The sequence below is a fragment of the Rhinoderma darwinii genome, chromosome 9, assembly GCF_050947455.1.
Source record: "Rhinoderma darwinii isolate aRhiDar2 chromosome 9, aRhiDar2.hap1, whole genome shotgun sequence".
NCBI classification, from domain to species: Eukaryota; Metazoa; Chordata; class Amphibia; order Anura; family Rhinodermatidae; genus Rhinoderma; species Rhinoderma darwinii.
Window position 1 is genome coordinate 92106839 of NC_134695.1, and position 21227 is coordinate 92128065.

At 42.9% G+C, this 21227-nt stretch overlaps 2 protein-coding genes across 3 annotated transcripts; both read right to left on the reverse strand.

Annotated features, from left to right (window-relative positions):
- Positions 1-1352: 1352 nt before the first annotated feature.
- On the reverse strand, positions 1353-13974 carry KARS1 (lysyl-tRNA synthetase 1). 2 transcript variants are annotated; one of them, XM_075838486.1, is made up of 15 exons: positions 13841-13923; positions 10837-11009; positions 10269-10395; positions 9888-10050; positions 8853-8946; positions 8190-8376; positions 7058-7183; positions 6855-6974; positions 6617-6779; positions 4349-4522; positions 3668-3753; positions 3347-3432; positions 3122-3248; positions 1625-1768; positions 1353-1548 (listed from the first exon to the last, which is right to left on the reverse strand). In XM_075838486.1, exons 2-15 carry the CDS (start codon positions 10968-10970, stop codon positions 1465-1467), a joined length of 1815 nt encoding a protein of 604 aa, XP_075694601.1. In that variant the 5' UTR covers positions 10971-11009; positions 13841-13923; the 3' UTR covers positions 1353-1464. The 2 variants fall into 2 exon arrangements, with proteins under 2 accessions (XP_075694601.1, XP_075694602.1); XM_075838487.1 differs by lacking the exon at positions 10837-11009 and having other exon boundaries at positions 13841-13974.
- A 5897-nt stretch (positions 13975-19871) lies between these two features.
- On the reverse strand, positions 19872-21065 carry LOC142660223 (carbohydrate sulfotransferase 4-like). Its single transcript, XM_075836806.1, has one exon. It carries the CDS (start codon positions 21063-21065, stop codon positions 19872-19874), a length of 1194 nt encoding a protein of 397 aa, XP_075692921.1.
- Between the last annotated feature and the right edge of the window lie 162 nt (positions 21066-21227).

Sequence of the window (21227 nt, forward strand, 5' to 3'; positions counted from 1 at the left end):
CGGCTCAGCTCCTGCGTCGTAATAATACGGCGGTTTGATTAACTTACTGTGAGCTGATACTATTACTGTTACCATGTGAACTTACCTGAACTTATGATTTGGTTCTTTTACTTCACAGGATGCAATCGCTATACATTTCAGCCACCCAGATTATATGCGCAAATAGTATGAAATAGTGAACATGATGATCACAAGTCTTTCAGTTTTATATGGAGCAGAATATTCTTACACAATACTATAGAGGATCCACAGCTTTTCAAGTTGATCATGGACTGGATATCCACATTATTGTAATACAGCCAAGTGTGGACCTTAACCCCTCATATGCAGGTGTCAGATGTGACCACCGGCACCTGAGGGTTTTTTTTTTCCTGCCCGTTTTGCTTCAGGGCCTGTCACCGGTTGCCACGTTGCGAGATTGCGGGAGCCGGTATACTCCTATAGCAGCTGGGAGCCTTCTGAACACCCCCAGCCCTGCTGTAGGAAGATTGCTATCGAGAGCTCCCTGTGGCAGGTCTCATGAGCAATGCACTGATTTTGCCATAGACTGCAATATTGTGACATTGCCGTCTATGGCCTAAGCGATCTATTGATTGCAGGTTCAAGCCCCCTAGGGGGGCTAAATAAAAGTTTTTTAAAAAAAAGTTTATAGAAAAAACAAAAAATGTTTTTTAAAAATCACATATAAAAATAAACAATAATAAAACAAACACATTAAGTTTCCCCACATTCAAAAATTCACAAATTATAAAAAGATTTATCCAATACGGTGAACGTCGTAGCGGGAAAAAAGGTCAAAATGGCCAAATCGCAGTTTTTTTTGCCACTTCAACCGCAGAAAAAATAAATAAAAAATTGAATAAAATGTGATTGAAATGCCAGACATAACCCAAAATAGTATTAATAAAAACGACATCTTTCCACGTACAAAGAGACGCCTTTTACACTGCTCTGTACTGAGAAATCTAAAAAAAGTTACACAGGTCACAATATGGCGATGCAAAAAAACCACAAGTAGTTTCTTTCAAACGTTTACATTTTTCTAAAAGGCACTAAAACATAACAAAAAGTATATCAATTTGGTATCACCAGGATAGTGCTGACCCGCAACTGCTGGTTTTTTTCCCAATTCCACCCCATTCTGAATTTTTTCCCAGCTTCCCAGTACATTGCACAGAATATTAAATAGTACCATTAAAAAGTACAACTTGTCCCCTAAAAATTAGAAAGGAGGGAAAAAACTAAAAAGCATAAAAACAAAAATGAGTCTGGCCCTGAAAGGGTTAATTACATCTAACCCATGACTCTTCTGCTTCATCTACCATCGGACACAAACACTCTGCACGCCAAGATCAGTTAATATAATTTATTTTTTCCAGTATAAAGCAGCTTAGAGCTGTATCCTTGTGTAGACGGAGCCCCTGACAAGTACATAACAAACATCTTAAAAGCAGATCCCAAAAGTTACACAGACGTCCCGGAGCCCGGACTTGGTGCGGATTCCTTCTTGTTGTCTTCTGGTTTCATGGCTGGGAATAGAAGCACCTCCTGGAGAAACGGACAGGCTGGCGTTAGACCTAAAGTTCCAATGTTATAACCGTGGAATGATCGGACAATACCGTACCTTTATATTATTGGAGTCTGTTAGGAACATCGTCAGTCTATCAATACCCATTCCCCAGCCAGCGGTAGGTGGCAGGCCATATTCCAGGGCGGTACAGAAGTTGTCATCAATAAACATGGCTTCATCATCACCGGCAGCTTTGGCCTAGAGAAACAGAACATGATAGGGTTAAAGTTAGGCTATGTGCACATCACGATTTTGGCCTAAACGTAGACTGCGACACATTCCTTAAGGGCCTGTTCACATCAGCGTTGGCTTTCTGTTCCGGGGTTCCGTCGGGTGAACCCCGCAACGGAAAGTCAAACTGAAACCACAGCTTCCGTTTCCGTCACCATTAGATATCAATAGTGATGGAAACATTGCTAATGGTTTCCGTTCATCACCATTCCGGCAGGTTTCCGTTTTAATGACGGAATCAAAAGAGTCGTCGACTGCGCTATTGATTCAGTCGGAAAAACTGAATAATGCCGGAACAGTGACAAACGGAAACCATTAGCAATGTTTCCGACACCTTTGATATCAATGGAAACGGAAGCTGTGGTTTCAGTTTGACTTTCCGTTGAGGGGTTCACCCGACGGAAACCTCAGACGGAACCTCGGAACGGAAAGTCAACGCTGATGTGAACCGGCCCTACCAGTGTCATCCGTCACCATAGAACTTAATGGTGTACGTGAAACATATACGTCATGAACATGATGTAAACGTTGAACGGATATGGAACATGGATGACAAATACCACTATTAGGCACCCCTAAAAACCCATAAATCGCCCATAGGCTATAATGGTATCCATTTAAAGTACAGGTCATGATAGGCTATTTAACCGTGCACCTGTCACGTATGCCATACAGTACATAGGCTCCTATGTTAAAAAAAAAATGATACTGTGTGGTATACTTTTTTTTGCACGATCCCCCTGGATTAAAAAGCAGAGTCTACTATGCTATTCCATCCTCCAAAAAAAAGGTATACCAACATATACCAGCCCGATAGAGGTGAAGGGGAAGCTCTATTGGCCTCCGTCAGGCTAATGGAGCCCTATACACCCGTTTAGCATGTACGTCTGGAGTTTTCCCGACGTACACGCTAAACCTAGGGCCAAAGCGTGATGTGCACAGAGCCTTAGGGCCACAAGGTCAGACCATCAGCCATTTGCAAAAGTCTATCATCAGTCTCCAGTAGGTGACAGAACCTACACTACATCAGACAGGTTGGCATCATGACAATGGCAGGCTGCCCTGTGGAACTGAAACACTTTTAGTAATATTTTTTTTTTCAGAGAAAGCTGGGAGACAATCCCTATGGCAGCTATTTCCATTCCCAAGGGGTTGTTACCCAGCTTTTCCAGATTCTTAAAAGGCAATTCTGCAAAGCTACGTTTCTCAAATTGACCAAGACCGGCAGAAAAAAACTATTGTAAAGTGTGAGTACTCAAGTGAATTGTAGTAAAGTTTCCCACAGAGGCTCATATATATATATATATATTACTAACTTACCTTAGCTTGGTCTTCAAAAAGCTCCTTCTGTCTTACTGGATCGTTCAGTTCAGTATATGCATTGCAAATCTCTTTCTTCATGATGAACAGTTCAAACCTTTCGGTCAGCCCCTTCTCAGCTCGATGCCTTGTGTGGAAAACAAAAAGGTTATAAGACGTCTATGCAGTCTCATAATTAACATGAAGTGACTGTTGGGAGACAGACTGGGACTGGTCAGTGCTTACCATTTAGCAAGAGGGCTCATAATTTGCGGATGGTCGCAGATATAAGTTGGGTTAATGCAAGTTACTTCCAGGAATTCACCAACAAGCTAAGAAAAATGAAAAGAATAAATAGAACTATTATACGGATAGTCATGAGAAAATAGCAAGCGTTGTAAACCAAACCGGTAACGCTGACGGGCAGTAAAAGGACCGGCGTGGCCATATAGACCATCAGCTTTGCACCAATAGCGAGAGAGAAGCAGACAGTGGCGGGTGGAGGGGCACAGCACTCGCTAGAGTCTCAGCGATGGTGGGGGTCTAACGTCTGATTTTTTTACATACCTTATCTAGTAGCCTTGCGGTGGTCCTAGGAGGCGGACACTCAACACCTTTCTCCGCACAAATGTCATCTAGGAACTTGCGGGTTTCTGATTTAGAGACAGAATATACAAATAAATTACCTCCAGTATCCAAGGACTAATTTGCAGACATGGAAATCGGATTATAAATTTGGTCTTCCCAGACAATTTTCAGCGCTTGCTGTTTTGGTTTAAACTCTCCTCTTATTCTTAGGCCCGATTTACACGAGCGTGTGTGTTTTGCGCGCACAAAAGGCACTTAACAGCTCCGTGTGTCAGCAGCATATGATGCGTGGCTGCGTGATTTTCGCGCAGCCGCCATCATTATGACACTCTGTTTGTATGTTTGTAAACAGAAAAGCACGTGGTGCTTTTGTTTTCATTCATACTTTTCACTGCTGTTGCGCGAATCACGCACGTCCCACGGAAGTGCTTCCGTGTGTTGCGCGTGATTTTCACGCACCCATTGACTTCAATGGGTGCGTGATGCGCGAACAACGCACAAATATAGGACATGTTGTGAGCTTTACGCAGCGGACTCACGCTGCGCTAACATCACTGACAGTCTGCACTGCCCCATAGACTAGCATAGGTCCGTGCGACGCACGTGAAAATCACGCGCGTTGCACGGACGTATTTTACGTTCGTCTGAATAAGCCCTTACCTTCAGTGTCAAATTGGTCTGTTGCGGGGAGCTTCTTTCCCAATACCTTCTCCAGTTCATGCACCATGCTGATTTTTCTGAACGGTGGAGTGAAGTCTATTTCCTGAGCTGGTCCTTCTGGACCTTCGGGGTGATATGTCACTTTATAGCCACCAGTGATGTGTTTGACCATACCTGCAGGTTAAAAAAAAAAAAAACAAACAACTAAAATTAGAGAGGAATATTCATCTTTATACATCAGACATACAAAAATGTAATACTAATAAACTAGCACTAGCCCTCCAGTCGTGACGTGGTTAAATATCTTCTCTCATCACTATTTAACCCCTTAGTGACCACTAATACGCCTTTTTACGTCGGTCACTAATGGGCTTTAGGCTAGGCTGACGCCTTTTCACGTCAGCCTAGTCTAAGTCCTGCACGGGTCTCCCGTGCAGGCAGGAGCCGGGGCTCTGCTGTCTGATGACAGCTGAGCTCCTGCTCCAACACCCGCGATCGAAGTTTACTTCGATCGCGGCCGTTTAACCCGTTAAATGCCGCCGTCAATAGCGACTGCGGCATTTAACTTTGTTTACAGAGGGAGTGTGCTCCCTCTGTCACCCATCGGCTGCCCGCGAATGCAATCGCGGGTCTCCGATGGGGTGTCATGGCAGCCGGGGGACTGATAAAAGCCCCCAGGTCTGCCCTGGACATATTCCTGTTAGGACGCGCCGGAGGCACGTCCTAACAGATTGCCTGTCAGATTTACACTGACAGGCAATAATGCTCTGGTATACGAAGTATACCAGAGCATTATAGCAGCGATCGGAATATCGCACAGTAAAGTCCCCTAGTGGGACTAATAAAATCAGTTATCAAAGTGAAATAAATATTATTAATAAAAAGTACAGTAAAAAAATAAATAAAACCATTTTTTTCCATAAAAAGTGGTTTTATTTAGTAAAAGTGTAAAAAAATAAAAAAAGTACACATATGTGGTATCGCCGCGACCGTAATGACTCCATTAATAAAGTTAATATGTAATTTAAACCGCAAAGTGAACACCGTAAAAAAAAAACGCAAAAAACCATAGCGAAATTGCAATTTTTTTCCATTGCCCCCCAAAAAAGTCATAATAAAAATGAATCAATAAGTCCCATGCACCCCAAAACAGTAACATTCAAAACTATGTCTCGTCCCGCAGAAAACAAGCCCAAAAAATCACTACATTGATGGAAAAATAAAAAAATTACGGCTCTTGGAAAGCGACGATGCAAAAACAAATAATTTTAGTTCAAAAGTGTTTTTATTGTGCAAAAGTCGTAAAACATAAAAAAACCTCCACATATGTGGTATCGCCGTAATCGTACCGACCCATAGAATAAAGGTAACATGTTATTTATGTCGCATAGTGAACGGCGTCAATTTAATAACGCATAGAACAATGGCGGAATTTCAGGTTTTTTTTATAATCCCCCCCAAAAAGGTTAATAAAAGTTAATATAAAAATTATATGTACCCAAAAATGGTGCCATTAAAAAGCACAACTAATCCCGCAAAAAAACAAGTCCTCATACAGCTATGTAGACGAAAAAATAAGAACGTTATAGCTCTTTGAATGCGACTATAGAAAAACGAATAAAATAGCTTGGTCATTAAGGCCTAAAATGGGCTGGTCACTAAGGGGTTAATATAGGGTCACATTTATTAAGACTTCTATGCTCTGCAAGCAAAATGGTAATTCTAGGCATTTGATTCGTCCTCGTTTATCCGTAGACAAATTCTGGGAAGGCCGAGTAACCAAAGTGGCTACCATTAGCCCAGTTGCACACGACAGAGTGCCACTTGGGCCGTTTTTCACGTTTTTACAGATCTATTCACTTTAGCGGGTGAATCGGGTCCATGAAAACTGACCCGACTCGCCAATCTGTGGAAAGATAGGACATGTCTTATCTTTCCACGGATCACGGACGGGACGGGGGTGTTACACACGGTCGTGTGCATTAGGCATCACAGCCTCCATAGAGGGTTGTCACCGTTTTCCTAAAACCGTGGAACAGCAGTTTGGTCTACATATGTAGTGATAAACCTGCATAACTTAAAGGGGTTGTCTCATGAAGACAACCAGTCCGTATGCCCTAATAGCGATCCCCTCCATGACCCAGAACGGAGCGCCACCCTGTCAGAGCAGATCCGGTTCATGCCGCCCATGTATTACATAGGCTGGTCATGCAGATGAGCCACGCAATACCAAATACCGAACGATTATGTATAGTGTGAATTACATACCTGACAGCAGCTTCTCTGTGATGTCCATGAGGTCATGATAATCGGCATAAGCCATGTAAAATTCACAGGTCGTGAACTCAGGATTATGAGTCAAGTCGATTCCTTCATTTCTAAACTGTCTGCCCACCTCATAGACCCGGTCAATGCCGCCGACCACCAGCATCTGCACAGATACTCTAATAAGCTGCAGTAGACAGGGGGACACCTCAAGTCACAAGGAAGAGAAACAGACAATTACCTTGTGATAGAGCTCCGGGGCGATTCTCATGTACAGGTCCATGTCCAGCTCATTGTGATGAGTGATGAACGGTTTGGCCACGGCACCTCCAGGAATAATATTCATCATTGGGGTCTCAATCTGGGAATACATGGATTAACTAAATATCACTTCTCAGCATTTCCTGACAAACAATCTACATAGATCACAAAGTATGAAGTTACCTCAAGGAATCCTAAATCATCCAAAAATTTGCGGAGGTAAGAGATAATTTTTGCTCTGACAATAAACTTCTGCCGTACATAATCATTGAGAATGAGGTCAAGATAACGCTGGCGGAATCTGGTTTCCTGTTTAAGAAAAAAAAAAAAAAAAAAAAAGGAGGGAGGGAGGAAAACAAATTAGGACAATGGTCATTTCGGTCATCCGCTCTAGTCAAGGAACATATATATTCTGTAGCCAGAAGCATTCAAGAAATCACAAGTAAATGGAATTCCTTGTGTTGTCATCTTCTGTCAATTCTTTTAAAATTCTATTCAGATCATATAGCAGATATAGCATCTCGAAAAGCCGGGTGAAAAATTTTTTGGGCCACAACTACTGCTCATTTAGGAGTTGCCATTCAGCTTTCCCAGACTCATGAATGTCAAATCTATCTACTCAAGCAATGACGCACCCCACTTTCCTGTTTGGCCATGTTCACACATTCAGGATGCGTTCAGGATTTAGGCTTAAGATTCTGCACCTAAATCCTGACACAATCTGATCACATTCTGGCTGTAATGCAAGTGAATGGGGTAATTTTATAGAGGATTGCACCAAATTAAACATACTGTGGATTTTAAAATCTGCTGCATGTTCATTATTGCCGTTGATTAGCTTCCTGAATTATAACGGGGGTAACCCGTGTGCGGATCCGCTGGCCAAACCGCAGCAGAAATCAGTTTACTACTCAAATTATAAAGGGTTATTCCTAACTCAGACATTTATGGCATGCCATAAATGTCTGATAAATGCGACTCCCATCCATTTCTATGGGAGCAGAGCCCGCTTGCTTGGCCTCCTCTCCATTCATTCTCCACCTGGATGCGGCAGTGGGCGGTCAGGTGATCCCCATTCTGGATCCGCATCTATCAGACATTTATATCAATTGTCTGTTGGGAATACCCCTTTAACAGTGACAATATATATTTACATGACACACCAAATCATAAAAGCAACCAATCAAATTCCAAGTTTCATTTTTTCAGTGAAGATTAGAAAGTAGAAGCAAAGCTTTGATTGGTTGTCAAAGGCAACACTACATCTTTTTCCCCTCTGGACCGCTCCAGTACACGCGCTATGTGTCCCCTATACCTTGTCTTTCAAACCAAAGTGCAGATGAGGTAACATATGTAGACAGGGAGACAGAAGGGTCATTTCTTGGGGTATGATGCTCAGTTCTCCCTTTTTGGTTTTGCCGGGGTTTCCTTTCACTCCGATAATATCTCCACGTCGTAACTTGTTGTTTATTGCAAAGAATTCATCCTCCGATTTGTAAAATCTATAGTTAGAAACACAAAATAATGGTCAAGTGTTACGTTTCAGGCTTTTATGTTACACTGGATTCCTCTAATTATTGCCTTAGGGGATGCTTGTACTTCTGTACTCAACAACGTACATCATGTGGGTGCAATCCAGTCCCGGAGTCTGAGATTTTGCCGCCTGCTATAGTTGTGAACATGCAAACTAAATGTTCGCTGATACATGGGATACTATGTGGTGACAAAATGATAGGATGTACATTACAATCCTATTGACATCTATGGGAGTACCATAAACATACCTCAGAAATTAGGAAATCTCTTATTGGTGCCAGTGGTACTGTCCTCTGCTGACCCCCACAGACCCTACCTTCTGACAGTACAGATAGATATAGGTACATTTTCACTTCGCTTATAACATGGCTTGCAGCGAAGCTAAACAGTTGCTCATATACTCCACATCCAAAAAAAAGCAACAACTATATTTAGGACTTACTTAGAGTTGGCCATAACCTGCAGCTTCATGCCCTCCCCACGGAGGTCATAGAAGATCAGCTTGGCCCCGGAGATACGTTTGGCATGGATTCTGCCTAAAATAAAAATGGAACGTTCTTACCATGCACTTTTACAAATAGGTTATCAAGTATAAGAAGAAAATTTTGCCGATTTAAAATGTATTTTTTTTTTTACACAACTAAATACTTTATAGTCAAGAAAAGCCCTATTGATGTAGATGATATTAAGCGACGAAACGGGAAAGGTGGGGGAGGGGTGCCGAAAACTCCTATTAACCTGAACAGCTCCCACATTGAAATCAGTGAACAGGCGACGAGTTCAATCCATATTATGACTCCTAGATGATAAAATTGACTGTCCACTGTATACAAAGGGCTCGGGTTGAGTGGGCCTTGTAGGCTCAGCTTAACTCATGTCTCAATAACATGAAACAATTAAAAGGAATACGCCAGGAAAAACTTATACGTTGTGTATTGTCTAGTGCAGGGCCTGAAGTTGCGGAGCACTCAATAGACAATCCCTGTGTCATGCTCCGCCCACTCAGGACTCTGCACTAGGCAGCTATAATGTATCAGTTTTTACCATAGTGTTCCTTTAAAACAGTACACCACGTTGATAATCTTGATGACAAGGACTGTAAAAAAAGTTGTCTGGTTCACATCAATTCAATGGAAAAATAAAAAGGATAACCCGAAATATCACATATTAGACTGAGTTTTAAGCTAGCCATACATCAGAAATAGCCGTCGGTTGATTATTAGTTTGGCTGACCGCTATTCCTCCCGACTCCTTTATACACATGCACGCGCGGCTGTCGAGCGCGCATATGTTCTCAATAGGGGGAAGGGAGTAAGGTTTATATCGTTGCAAACCAAAGGATAGGGCATGCTGAAATCCAACATGCCCAATCCTTCTTTTTCCCCCAACATCTGTGAGAGTCGGGACACAGACATTAGATGGTCAGCCAACACTCACTTCATGTCAAACTTCATCTAGACGATCAGCGTAAACTCACCAGCTACAGTGACTACTTCCTCCAAGTGCTCGCCAACTGGCACGTCATTGTATTTTTGGATGAATTCGGTAAGTGACATTTGAACTTGGAACTTGTGTGGATAAGGATCGTCCTTGGTGCCTTTCAGCTGCTGGATAGCTTGGGTTCGGATTTTATAATATTGCTGGTAGAGGTAGAAATGAATGTAAAAGATGAAATAGTCAGTATATCCCCCCCCCCCCCCCCAGCTACATCAATGCTTAGGGGACCCAGCCTTGAAATATATCTAGACTAGTGATCTCCAGCTGTTGCAAAACTACAACTCCCAGCATGCCGACATCGGAAGGCCGGAAAAACACAGGTCTAAACAATAACTCTGCTACTTCAAGATGAGGAACTTACATTGGGGTCAAGACTTTCCTCGTCCACCAACTCGGCTTCCGGTTTCTCCGTTTGTTCATTCTGATCTTTTTGTTTTGATTCTTTCTCGGCCGCTTTTTTCTCGGCTTTCATTCGCCGCTTGAGCTCACTGGAAATGATAACGGCAGAAGGAGAGAGAGTTACATCAGTTTTCCGTCTTTATTGAGATCATGATACAACAAGTATATTGCAGAATAAAATGTAGCTTCAATTTGGAATATATTAGAGAAGTACGATGCAGGAACACACTGGCTGCCTGCAGGGCTTTCCAAAATCAACTAGCGGACACCACACTAGGGCAACCTGTAGACCGGCTCCTTTATGGACAACTGCATATTGCACTTTGCTGATGTATTTCTCTGGCAACCCAACATATTATTGGATCGCTCCCTACAGCTACTACAATAATAGAATTATATTAAGGAACCGCCATGTAAGCAATGATCTAGTATGGAAGTCTTGTATACCAGCTGACTGGCATTATACAGAACTGGCAGGAGGTTCATGAAGAAAAAAGTTGGTAGGGCGCATACAAACAGGAGGCACCAACCTTTTTTTCCCATGAAGTGCCTGGTCCTTGTAGAGAGGAGAGGACGTAGAGAGATGTTTTGCGAGGACATTCTCCTTAAGTGCCCTCGGTGCCCAAACCGGGCTCCTAAACAGCCTGAGGAGAGCCCGTGCCATCGCAGCACGCAACTCCCAACCCCCAAGTTGCGTTACCACCTAACAGGAAGACAACAAGGTGGAACACATTATATAGGATCAAAGCACCAACTTACAACACCCGCTTATTGCGTCACCACGTCTGCAGGGCATTAAAACGCATCTTCACTGGTCACCCATTCACACCAGCGTATCAGATTCCCGTGCGTGAAAAACGAACGTGAATCTGGCCCGTTATGCATCAGCGTCCTTGGCGAGTGGCATGCGTTATTCACGCCCTCGCAGTACTTTTTTTTAATTATTTTGAAGTGCACCGCAAATGGATGTGCATCCGTGTGCGGTGCAGGGTTTTCACGCACCCATTGACTTCAACGGGCACGTAGGTGCGTGATAACGCACCAATATAGAACATGCAGTGAGTTTCACGCAACGGACTGTCGCTGTGTGAAAAAAACTCCTGCACGTGTGAACGGCTCCATTGAAATCAATGGGTCCGTGTGCTGCGCGTGATTTCCATTACGCAGCACACGGACGTTATTGGCGTTCGTCTGAATGAGCCCTTACTTTAATATTAGATCAATGTGTGGATATAAGGTACTTGGTGAGCCTAGGAGAGGTGCTATAGACAAAGATGACAGGGGAATGTAGATGCAGGACCAACCATACCTACATAGGGGCGTATAGTGACGTGCAACCCATATAGGACATAACGTAGGACAATCAGGAAGTCCAGTGGCCATAAGGGCTCAATCCTCTTCAAATCTATTTTCAACTAAGAGACTCTTATGACGTGTCAGCCAGACATGCCGTACAAGCAAGATGGGTAGGTAGGTATGTATGTATGTGTTTGTATGTGTGTGTGTGTGTGTGTGTGTGTATGTGTGTATGTGTGTATGTGTGTGTGTATGTGTGTGTATGTATATATGTGTGTGTGTGTGTGTGTGTATATATGTATGTATGTATGTATGTATGTGTGTGTGTGTGTGTGTGTGTATGTATGTGTGTGTGTGTATGTATGTATGTGTGTGTATGTATGTGTATATGTATGTGTGTGTATATGTATGTGTGTGTATATGTATGTGTGTGTATATGTATGTGTGTGTATATGTATGTGTGTGTATATGTATGTATGTATGTATGTATGTATGTATGTGTGTGTGTGTGTGTGTGTGTGTGTGTGTATGTGTGTATGTATGTGTGTGTGTGTGTATGTATGTATGTATGTATGTATGTATGTATGTATGTATGTATGTATGTATGTATGTGGCTCGAAGGTGCCCATCTGCCCAACTTTTCAGCTTAGATGCATGATCATGCAAGAAATGGGCCATGTAGGAGGGCAATCATATACATCTTGCATACAGAAGTCAGAGATTGTATATCCATCCTGACCCTCATATAAAAGGTGAGGAATAAACATCCTACGTAACACAGATACAGAAGGGTTTGGAGGATAATAAAGTGTCTGGAGTCAGTTACATTTGTTTCTGTAGGGCAGTGGTCTCCAACCTATTTAGCTCATACTAATCTCTGAGTGGAACAAGAACCTGCAGACAAATGGAAAATAGAAGTGAAAATAAACTTGTGCTGGGTGGATCCCGATGTTACAAGATTACACGAAATCACATGACCCATTCGGCATGATTGTGCAAAAGGAAAAAAACTAACAAAACTAGAATAGAAGATGTAAAACAGGAAGCAACAATTTTACTTTTAGTATAAATCCCCCCAATGCCAGAGCTGTTAGATGTAGACGGGGACTCATCTTAGGGACCTTATAGTGTCCCCTTGATGTTACTCACCCGCCCAATCTGACATTAGGTGTGGAAAGACTAAACAACATTGAGTGGTATAGTCACCAAGGCAACCGTACGGTGCCCGGCGAGTATCATACATGGGTTCTCGCTGGGCGTTGCAGTTACGTCTCTCCACACCCGATGTCAGATCAGGCAGAAGACTAACGTTGAGCGGACACTTTAAAGGGGTTCACTGCTTAAATGTACTGATATTGCCTTATTAATCAGATTTTTCAAGTCTGACAGAGCAATAGCCGATCATTCCCGTGACTCCCGCACTGGCTAACAGGGGGGATTTTATATGTAAGTCATGGGGTATATGCAATCTAGTCCAGTATTGACAGTCCCCAGCAAACTAAATATATATCAGCAGCACAAATCTCCCTCCTGTGCTGATAGTTTGCTGCATTGTATCAGTGCAGGTAAAATGTATCAATCTGAAGGATTGTCTAGACTGGATACAATTGTAGCAAACTGTCGGTATTCAGTCAGCACAGGTTATCAGCCTCTGAATGTAAACTAGAATGTTCCCATTCCATGTCTGCAAGCAGAGATCTGCAAAATGGAGATGATTTGGACCGCAAAGTATATTAGAAAGTTGCAGAACTTTTCATTATACAATGAATAAACTGGACAATCCCTTTAAGGCTTGACAATGCACTGTGACTGTCACACCCATAGGGAGACTGCGATGTGTGCAACTCAATGCAACCACAACACTGTATTACCAGTCAATAGGACCTCACATCACAGAGAAATTCACATCAGGCTCTGACTAAAATCCTAGCCCCGGCCTCAATATTATATAAATTGACCCTCTTTCTAGAAATGTCAGTAGATATAAACCCTGTGCTAGTTACATCAGCCAAACATTGGTCCCTGGGAGTTGTAGTCTCCTTTGGAAAATCCCTCGGTATAGACTATTGCCTGACATAACCAAAAAAACTACAATTCCCAGAATCCCACACTGTACACCTCAGGAATGGAAGCGTAGTGCAGATCACATGTTCCTCAGAAAAGAATCCTGAGCAGCTCCATGCAGGCGCTGGCCCTCGTATTTAATACATCGCCCTCTAAATAACGCCCAGTGCTCACTTTTTGCTCAGTTTCGCCTCAGAGTCCCCAGGAGCAGCTGCCTGAACGTCCGCCATGTTCTCAGGCCGGTAGAAATAAGACACTTCCGCTTGCGCAGAGACAGGCCGCTAAAACTACTTCCGCCATGATTCTTTCGAAAGGGGTGGCGCTTCGTGACGTGTCAGCTTTGGATTGGCTATTCGAGTGTTATGCCTTATGTGGTTAGTGTTGGCGTGTAGTCACTGAGCAGTCGCTCTACTAGTGTATTACAGGCAGTTGCACCAGACACTCTTCTATATGGGTATAAATAATTGTGATCTCATGATCAGTGGATGACAATCTCCCTGTTCTACCCTTTTGAGCACGTGACTCATAGAGCAAACATTATTCTTAAAGGGGTGTTCCACTTTTTATGTATTTTTTTTCCCCCAATATGATATGCCCCCTGATTTCAGAGATCCTGCAATGTAGATCCTTTCAGGATAATCTGCAATGTATGTCCTTTTATTAATGAGCAGTGTCCGCATTGGGAAAAATATTGGACTGCTAATCGTATCGGAGGCAAAATACTTGTCATTAAAAGGACATACATTGCAAGATCCCGGCAACCAGGGCATACTCTGGATGTTGTCAAGGTCGGGGTATAGGCATATACACTCCTGCCAACCATAGTGTACTCATAACACCCCTATAGGGGCGCCTTCCTTAGGGCTTTCATAGTAGTGCAAGCAGGGCCCATTGACCTTCCATGCCCCTACATCTCTCCTATATAGATGCGGTAGAGAGGACTGTTGTCATGTGTCCTTTTTTTGGCGCCCCCTAGGGAGCAGGGTCCTGGGGAGTTGCCCACTGGTATTCCTTAATGCCAGCCCTGGGCCAGAAGGCTTTGATTTGCAGGAAAGTCAACACTTCCGTTGGGTGTCGTTGGTGTCCGTCATTTTAGGGATATGCTGAGATCTGCGTCAAAACCGCAAACAGTGGCAAAATGTGCAGCGGAAATTGCCCGCCACGTCTGAACATGCCGTAGGAAGAGGTATCTAATGGCAATATTGTTCAGTTTTCGTAGACCTATATAAAAAATCTGCACTGTTAGGCCCCATGCACCTGACCATATTTTCATCTATCCGCAAATACGGTCCGTAGTGCTTCCGTATTTGATCCGTATATACGGATCCGTAATAAAAAAAGAGGGAGGCTGCAAATTATGTCACTAACATGTTGCATAGCAACACTTTCGTAAATACGGACGGTTTACGGATGCATATCCGTAGCCGTCTGTATTTATGGAAGCGCCCATAGGCTTCTATGGGAGAGTCCCTGCTGTAATTACGGACAATAATAGGATCGGTTCTATAAGTTTTTTCAGCACGGACACCCATCAGTACAAATACGGAAAGGTGTCCGTGGCCAATAGAAATGTATGTGTCCGTAATTACGGATGAAAAATACGGTCGCATGCATGGGGTCTTATTCAATTACATTATCACCCTCTCTCATACTTCTCTCTCTATGTAAGTATCAATCTTCATATTATATTCATGAATCAGAAAGATCAGGATGAACACTGCTCTAGACCCCTCCCTGATAGAATATATTTGGAATTGTGGGAGGGCACAGGTGCATTTTCAGAATAAGCCGTCACATGTGTGTATTTGAGTAATTACGTATTTCTGACCACCGTGTCACCTCTATCTGCATTTTGTTTAGCAGTTTTCCCCCTCTGCAGGCTAATCTCTAAGGCGCTGTTCAGATGATGTTACACTACCGTTCAAAAGTTTGGGGTCACCCAGACAATTTTGTGTTTTCCATGAAAACTCACACTTATATTTATCAAATGAGTTGCAAAATGACTAGAAAATATAGTCAAGACATTGACAAGGTTAGAAATAATGATTTTTATTTGAAATAATAATTTTCTCCTTCAGACTTTGCTTTGGTCTTGGAATGCTCCATTTGCAGCAATTACAGCATTGCAGACCTTTGGCATTCTAGCTGTTAATTTGCTGAGGTAATTGGGAGAAATTTCACCCCATGCTTCCAGAAGCCCCTCCCACAAGTTGGATTGGCTTGATGGGCACTTCTTGCGTACCATACGGTCAAGCTGCTCCCACAACAGCCCTATGGGGTTGAGATCTGGTGACTGCGCTGGCCACTCCATTGCAGATAGGGTATGTGCACACGACCATGTTACGTCCGTAATGTACGGAACGTATTTCGGCCGGAACACCCGGACCGAACACAGTGCAGGGAGCCGGGCTCCTAGCATCATAGTTATGTACGATGCTAGGAGTCCCTGCCTCTGCGTGGAACTACTGTCCCGTACTGTAATCATGATTACAGTACGGGACAGCTGTCCTGCAGCGAGGCAGGGACTCCTAGCATCGTACATCACTATGATGCTAGGAGCCCGGCTCCCTGCAGTGTGTTCGGTCCGGGTCTTCCGGCTGAAATACGTTCCGTACATTACGGACGTAACATGGTCGTGTGAACCCAGCCATAGGGTATGTGCACACGATAACTGCAATTACGTCTGAAAATACGGAGCTGATTTCAGAGAAAACAGCCTCTGATTTTCAGGCGTTTTTGAAGCTGAAAATGAAATTTGGAGCTTCTTTTGAGGCTTCTTTTCAGACATTTTTTGAGGCGTTTTTGGAGCGTTTTTCAATAGAGTCAATGAAAAACGGCTCCAAATACGTCCAAAGAAGTGTCCTGCACTTCTTTTGACGAGGCTGTAATTTTACGTGCCGTCTTTTGACAGCAACGCGTAAAATGACAGGTCATCGGCACGGTACATCGTAAAGCCCATTGAAAGTAATGGGCAGATGTTTGCCGACGTATTGGAGCCTTTTTTTTAGATGTAATTCGAGGCATAAAACGCCTCCATTACGTCTGAAAATAGGTCGTGTGAACCCAGCCATAGAATACCAGCTGCCGGCTTCTTCCCTAAATAGTTCTTGCATAATTTGGAGGTGTGCTTTGGGTCATTGTCCTGTTGTTGGATGAAATTGGCTCCAATCAAGCGCTGTTCACAGGGTATGGCATGGCGTTGAAAAATGGAGCCTGTTTGTGCTGCCCTCTGAAGGGAGTAGTACACACCGTTGTAGGAAATCTTCAGTTTCTTGGCAATTTCTCGCATGGAATAGCCTTCATTTCTAAGAACAAGAATAGACTGTTATGTTTCACATGGAAGCTCTCTTTTTCTAGCCATTTTGAGAGTTTAATCGAACCCACAAATGTAATGCTCCAGATTCTCAACTAGCTCAAAGGAAGGTCAGTTTTATAGCTCCTCTAAACAGCAAAACAGTTTACAGCGGTGCTAACATAATTGCACAAGGGTTTTCAAGTGTTCTCTAATCATCCATTAGCCTTCTAACACAGTTAGCAAACACAATGTACCATTAGAACACTGGAGTGATGGTTGGTGGAAATGGGCCTCTATACACCTATGTAGATATTGCATTAAAAACCAGACGTTTGCAGCTAGAATAGTCATTTAGCACATTAACAATGTATAGAGTGTATTTCTGATTAATTTAATGTTATCTTCATTGAAAAAAACTGTGCTTTTCTTGTAAAAATAAGGAAATTTCGAAGTGACCCTAAACTTTTGAACGGTAGTGTATATGGCTTCTTTGATGACGATAAGACCCTTCATCATGTGACCGACCCTGCTGTACTCTATGTTCTCGCTGTACTACTGGTCCTGCTTGTGCATAAAGTACAGCGGGATCGGTCACATGACTTAGAGTCGTATCATCATCAAAGAAGACTGTGCAACTAGACGTCCGGTCCCCGGCAGCGCTATAAAAATCTATGAAAATATCAGAATCAGGGCAACGGGGCACCGGGATGTATATTAGTGAGTGGATCACATACTGCAGTGACTATACTGATAATAATTTTTGGTCCCCACATAACCCCTTTAATGAACCAGTAGGGGGTCCTGATCAGTGTCATGGGTGAGCTCCCCATATTCTCCCAGCCTCAATATTGTGATCAGTTTACTCCTCCATGAGACTTAAAGGGAAGGTGTCATGATTTTTATTTTTTTTATTATTATATTGCATTTAATAAAATATAAACAAAAATTGTATTTATTAGTGTTGTAATTTTTACTGTGTTCTTACTTTTACTTCTCTATGGGGGCTGCCATTTTTTTTTTCATCTCTGTATGTGTCGATTAATGACACATACAGAGATGGAATACGGCACATACAACCCCATAGAGAATGCGAACGGGAGCCGTTCCATTCTCAGAAGCGTACGCCGTCTGTCTGGGAACGGCGCATGCGCCGCCCCCACACAGACCAAAACGAAGCTCATTCGCAAAGCGAAATCTGGCGCCATTTTCATGTGAATCGGAAGCCGCTGCCGGACAGTAAGATGACAACTTCCGGCCGCGGCTTCCGGCCATATGTTCAGGCGCAAGGAATAGGAGCGTAGACCAGTGGAGGCGGCGGCGGCGGCAGGTAATTTATGTTTGTGTATGTGATGTGTGTATTATGTTCATGTGATACGGTCTGCTGAGCCCTGTATCTAATCCTCCTACACTGTGCAGTCGCTCAGAAAATGGCGTCACACAGTGTAGGAGGTTTGAAGATTCAACCCCCTCCTTTCTCCTGGCACTAGCCAGGATAAGGGAGGGGGGATTGTGTGAGGACACTAGAGGAGAGTGTGTCTACCCCAAATTTGCAGCATAAAGCAATGAGGTTGCTTTACCACATTGACCATGCTGCATTTTTGGGAACTGCTCCCTCTAGTGACCAGCACATGGAAATGTTATCAATTAGAATCTAATTTATAATATTTCCTGACTTGTGAAAAAATAAAAACAATATGTAATCACTCAAATACTAATTGTTTAACTGAAAAAAAAAAATAATAATAATTTCTAGCGACACATTCCCTTTAAAACTAAACATTTAACAAACTTCTCATGTCAGAAGTTTTGAGTGGTGGGGGTCCAAGCACTGAGACCTCCACCAATCACTAACGAAGCAGCAGAGGTGCTCGTGTGAGCACTCAGCCGCTTAATTTCTGTTCGGCTTTTTCCGGGAAGCCGATGTAGCGGCGTCCGGGCTCATAGACTTTCTATTGAACCTGTACTCTGATACATTGATTTCCAGAAAAAGCCGAACAGAAACGTAACGGCACAGCGCTTACACAAGCAATTCTTCCGCTTAGTTTTAGCGATTGGTGGGGGTCTCAGTGCTCGGATCCCCACCACTCAAAATTTCTGACATGTCACTATGACATGTCAGAAGTTTTTTGAACGTTTAGTTCCCCTTTAAAAAGTTGCCGCCTGTATGAATATCTCCCCCCGCCGCAGCAGCAGAGTGTGCAGGACATTGTACATGAAACAGCAGAGCAGTGGTGCTGTCAGTCAGACTTGTGTGATACTAGGAGATGATTAGTTCAGCAGTAGGGTCTCCGGGTATTCAGGAGTGGAGTGCCCCTCCTACAATTTTGGAGCACTAAAGGTTAAGGGGAGAAAGAGAAGGGGCTGAGACTCTGACACATGCATGAAAAGTGTCAGTAAGCAGGTCCATCCTTGGATCTTCAGAGCATCGGCTATATACAATGTCAACTCTTCCTCTTTATCTTGGAACAGGGTGTTTTATTGAGCGATCTGCTATCTGAATTTATATTTTAGAAAAATCTTAATAATAATGCAGGCTGAGATTAATATTTTCATGGCGTGATTGGTGACTGGCGCCTTTTCTGCTTCTGTCAACACAGTGCTAATCCAGTTGTGTACGGAATAGGTGAGTTTCTATGGATACAATGTCTGATAGCCTATTATATGGGGTTGGCAGGTCCTTAGCTATGAGTCTGTCTTCGAATATTCAGGTCTTAATCTCAAGGCAGCATGAGTTGAGTGCAGAGAGTGGGCAGTGCTGAAATAACTTTTCTGCCATAGTAATCAGATTTTCTTTATTACACAAATAACAACCAGACATATTAAATTATACATATCTTGTATTTCTACAACTAAGTTTGAGGCAGTCTTTATTGTAGAAACTCACTAATTATGGAATAACACATCGTCTTTTCACCATTCGAAATCGTCGGGTTGGTCACTAGTCTTTGCTCTTTTAGGCACAGGCAGCAGTAAATCATATTCAAAGTCATTTTGTGATTCTTTGCTTTTAAGAAACTTGTACCCAAATACTTCCATAGCCTCGTTGCACAAATCTTGTATTTTTTGGACAGATTCGAACTGTAGAGATTTCCGCCATGCTTGAGAGACATTGACTGCGTCTTTGGAGTTGATAACAAAACTGTTCCCTTGGCCTTTCCCATGGGTTAAATTGTGTATCCAGTCTCTCAGTTTGGGGGAAAAATTAAGTTGACCAAATTGATACATCTGCCTAGCTTTCTTGATAGGGTCCTGGACTATGTCTTCATAACGTACCATCATATAGCGACTATCCAAAGCACTGTGGCTGCCGTTGGTGGCCGAAAGATACATGTCTACTTGACTCTTACAAATCGTTTCCATCACTTTATGAGTTGAGTTCTCTTTTTTATCATCAGTTTCGGGTTTTGGTAAGCTGTTTATAATGATATTATTATCATAAGAGAGCTGAGAAGCCGCTCGTTCCCGGGACTGAAAGACGGCACGAGGATCCCGTACTAAGTGGAGGATTTTGAGGTTAAGAGAAGGATCTTTGAGCAATGGATAAAGACTCTTCAAATCGAAGAATCTCACTTCTTTTATTACGATATGACTGTAGGTTTTACAAGAACTTTCGACAGTGTCAAATGGGTACAATTTGCAAAGCGTACGGCAATCTGTCTGGGATATGATGTCGCTACGATTAAAAATGGGGCAGGCAGGCGGAGAACATAAGGCTCGACTGGTCTCCCATTGAAACAAATTTGACTTAATCCTTTTCTCTGGCATATAGGCATCAAATACTGACATGTCACATAAGAAGACGGAACGGACTAAGTCTCGTACAGCCATTTGTGAGACTTTAATGCTCTGTTTTGGCAAAGTAGTCCACACGTGCCAAGCTGGTTCCATCAGGTAAAAGACATCGGGGTGTTGACTGAAGATTTGACCGGTAAAGGAAGAGCCTGATCTCCAAGTAGAGAGGATGAGGATGTGCATGTGCTGAGGTTTGTTTGCAGGAGGAGATGTCTTGTTGTATTGCAGCCCAATCATAACAAAGATAAATCCCATAGCCTGAGCAATTATCAGCAATAACAGGGAAAACTTGCCTCCACGGAGCTTCAACATAATCTACATGAGCCCTGTGCAAAGGAAAAAACAAAAAAAGCATTAAAAAGGAAACGTAATAAAATACGAGAATCATTATATTATTCCTGCTAGGGTGACACGGCAACCTATGCCACACAATGGCATATGAGGGACTTACATAGTAACGCTGAAAAAAGTCAA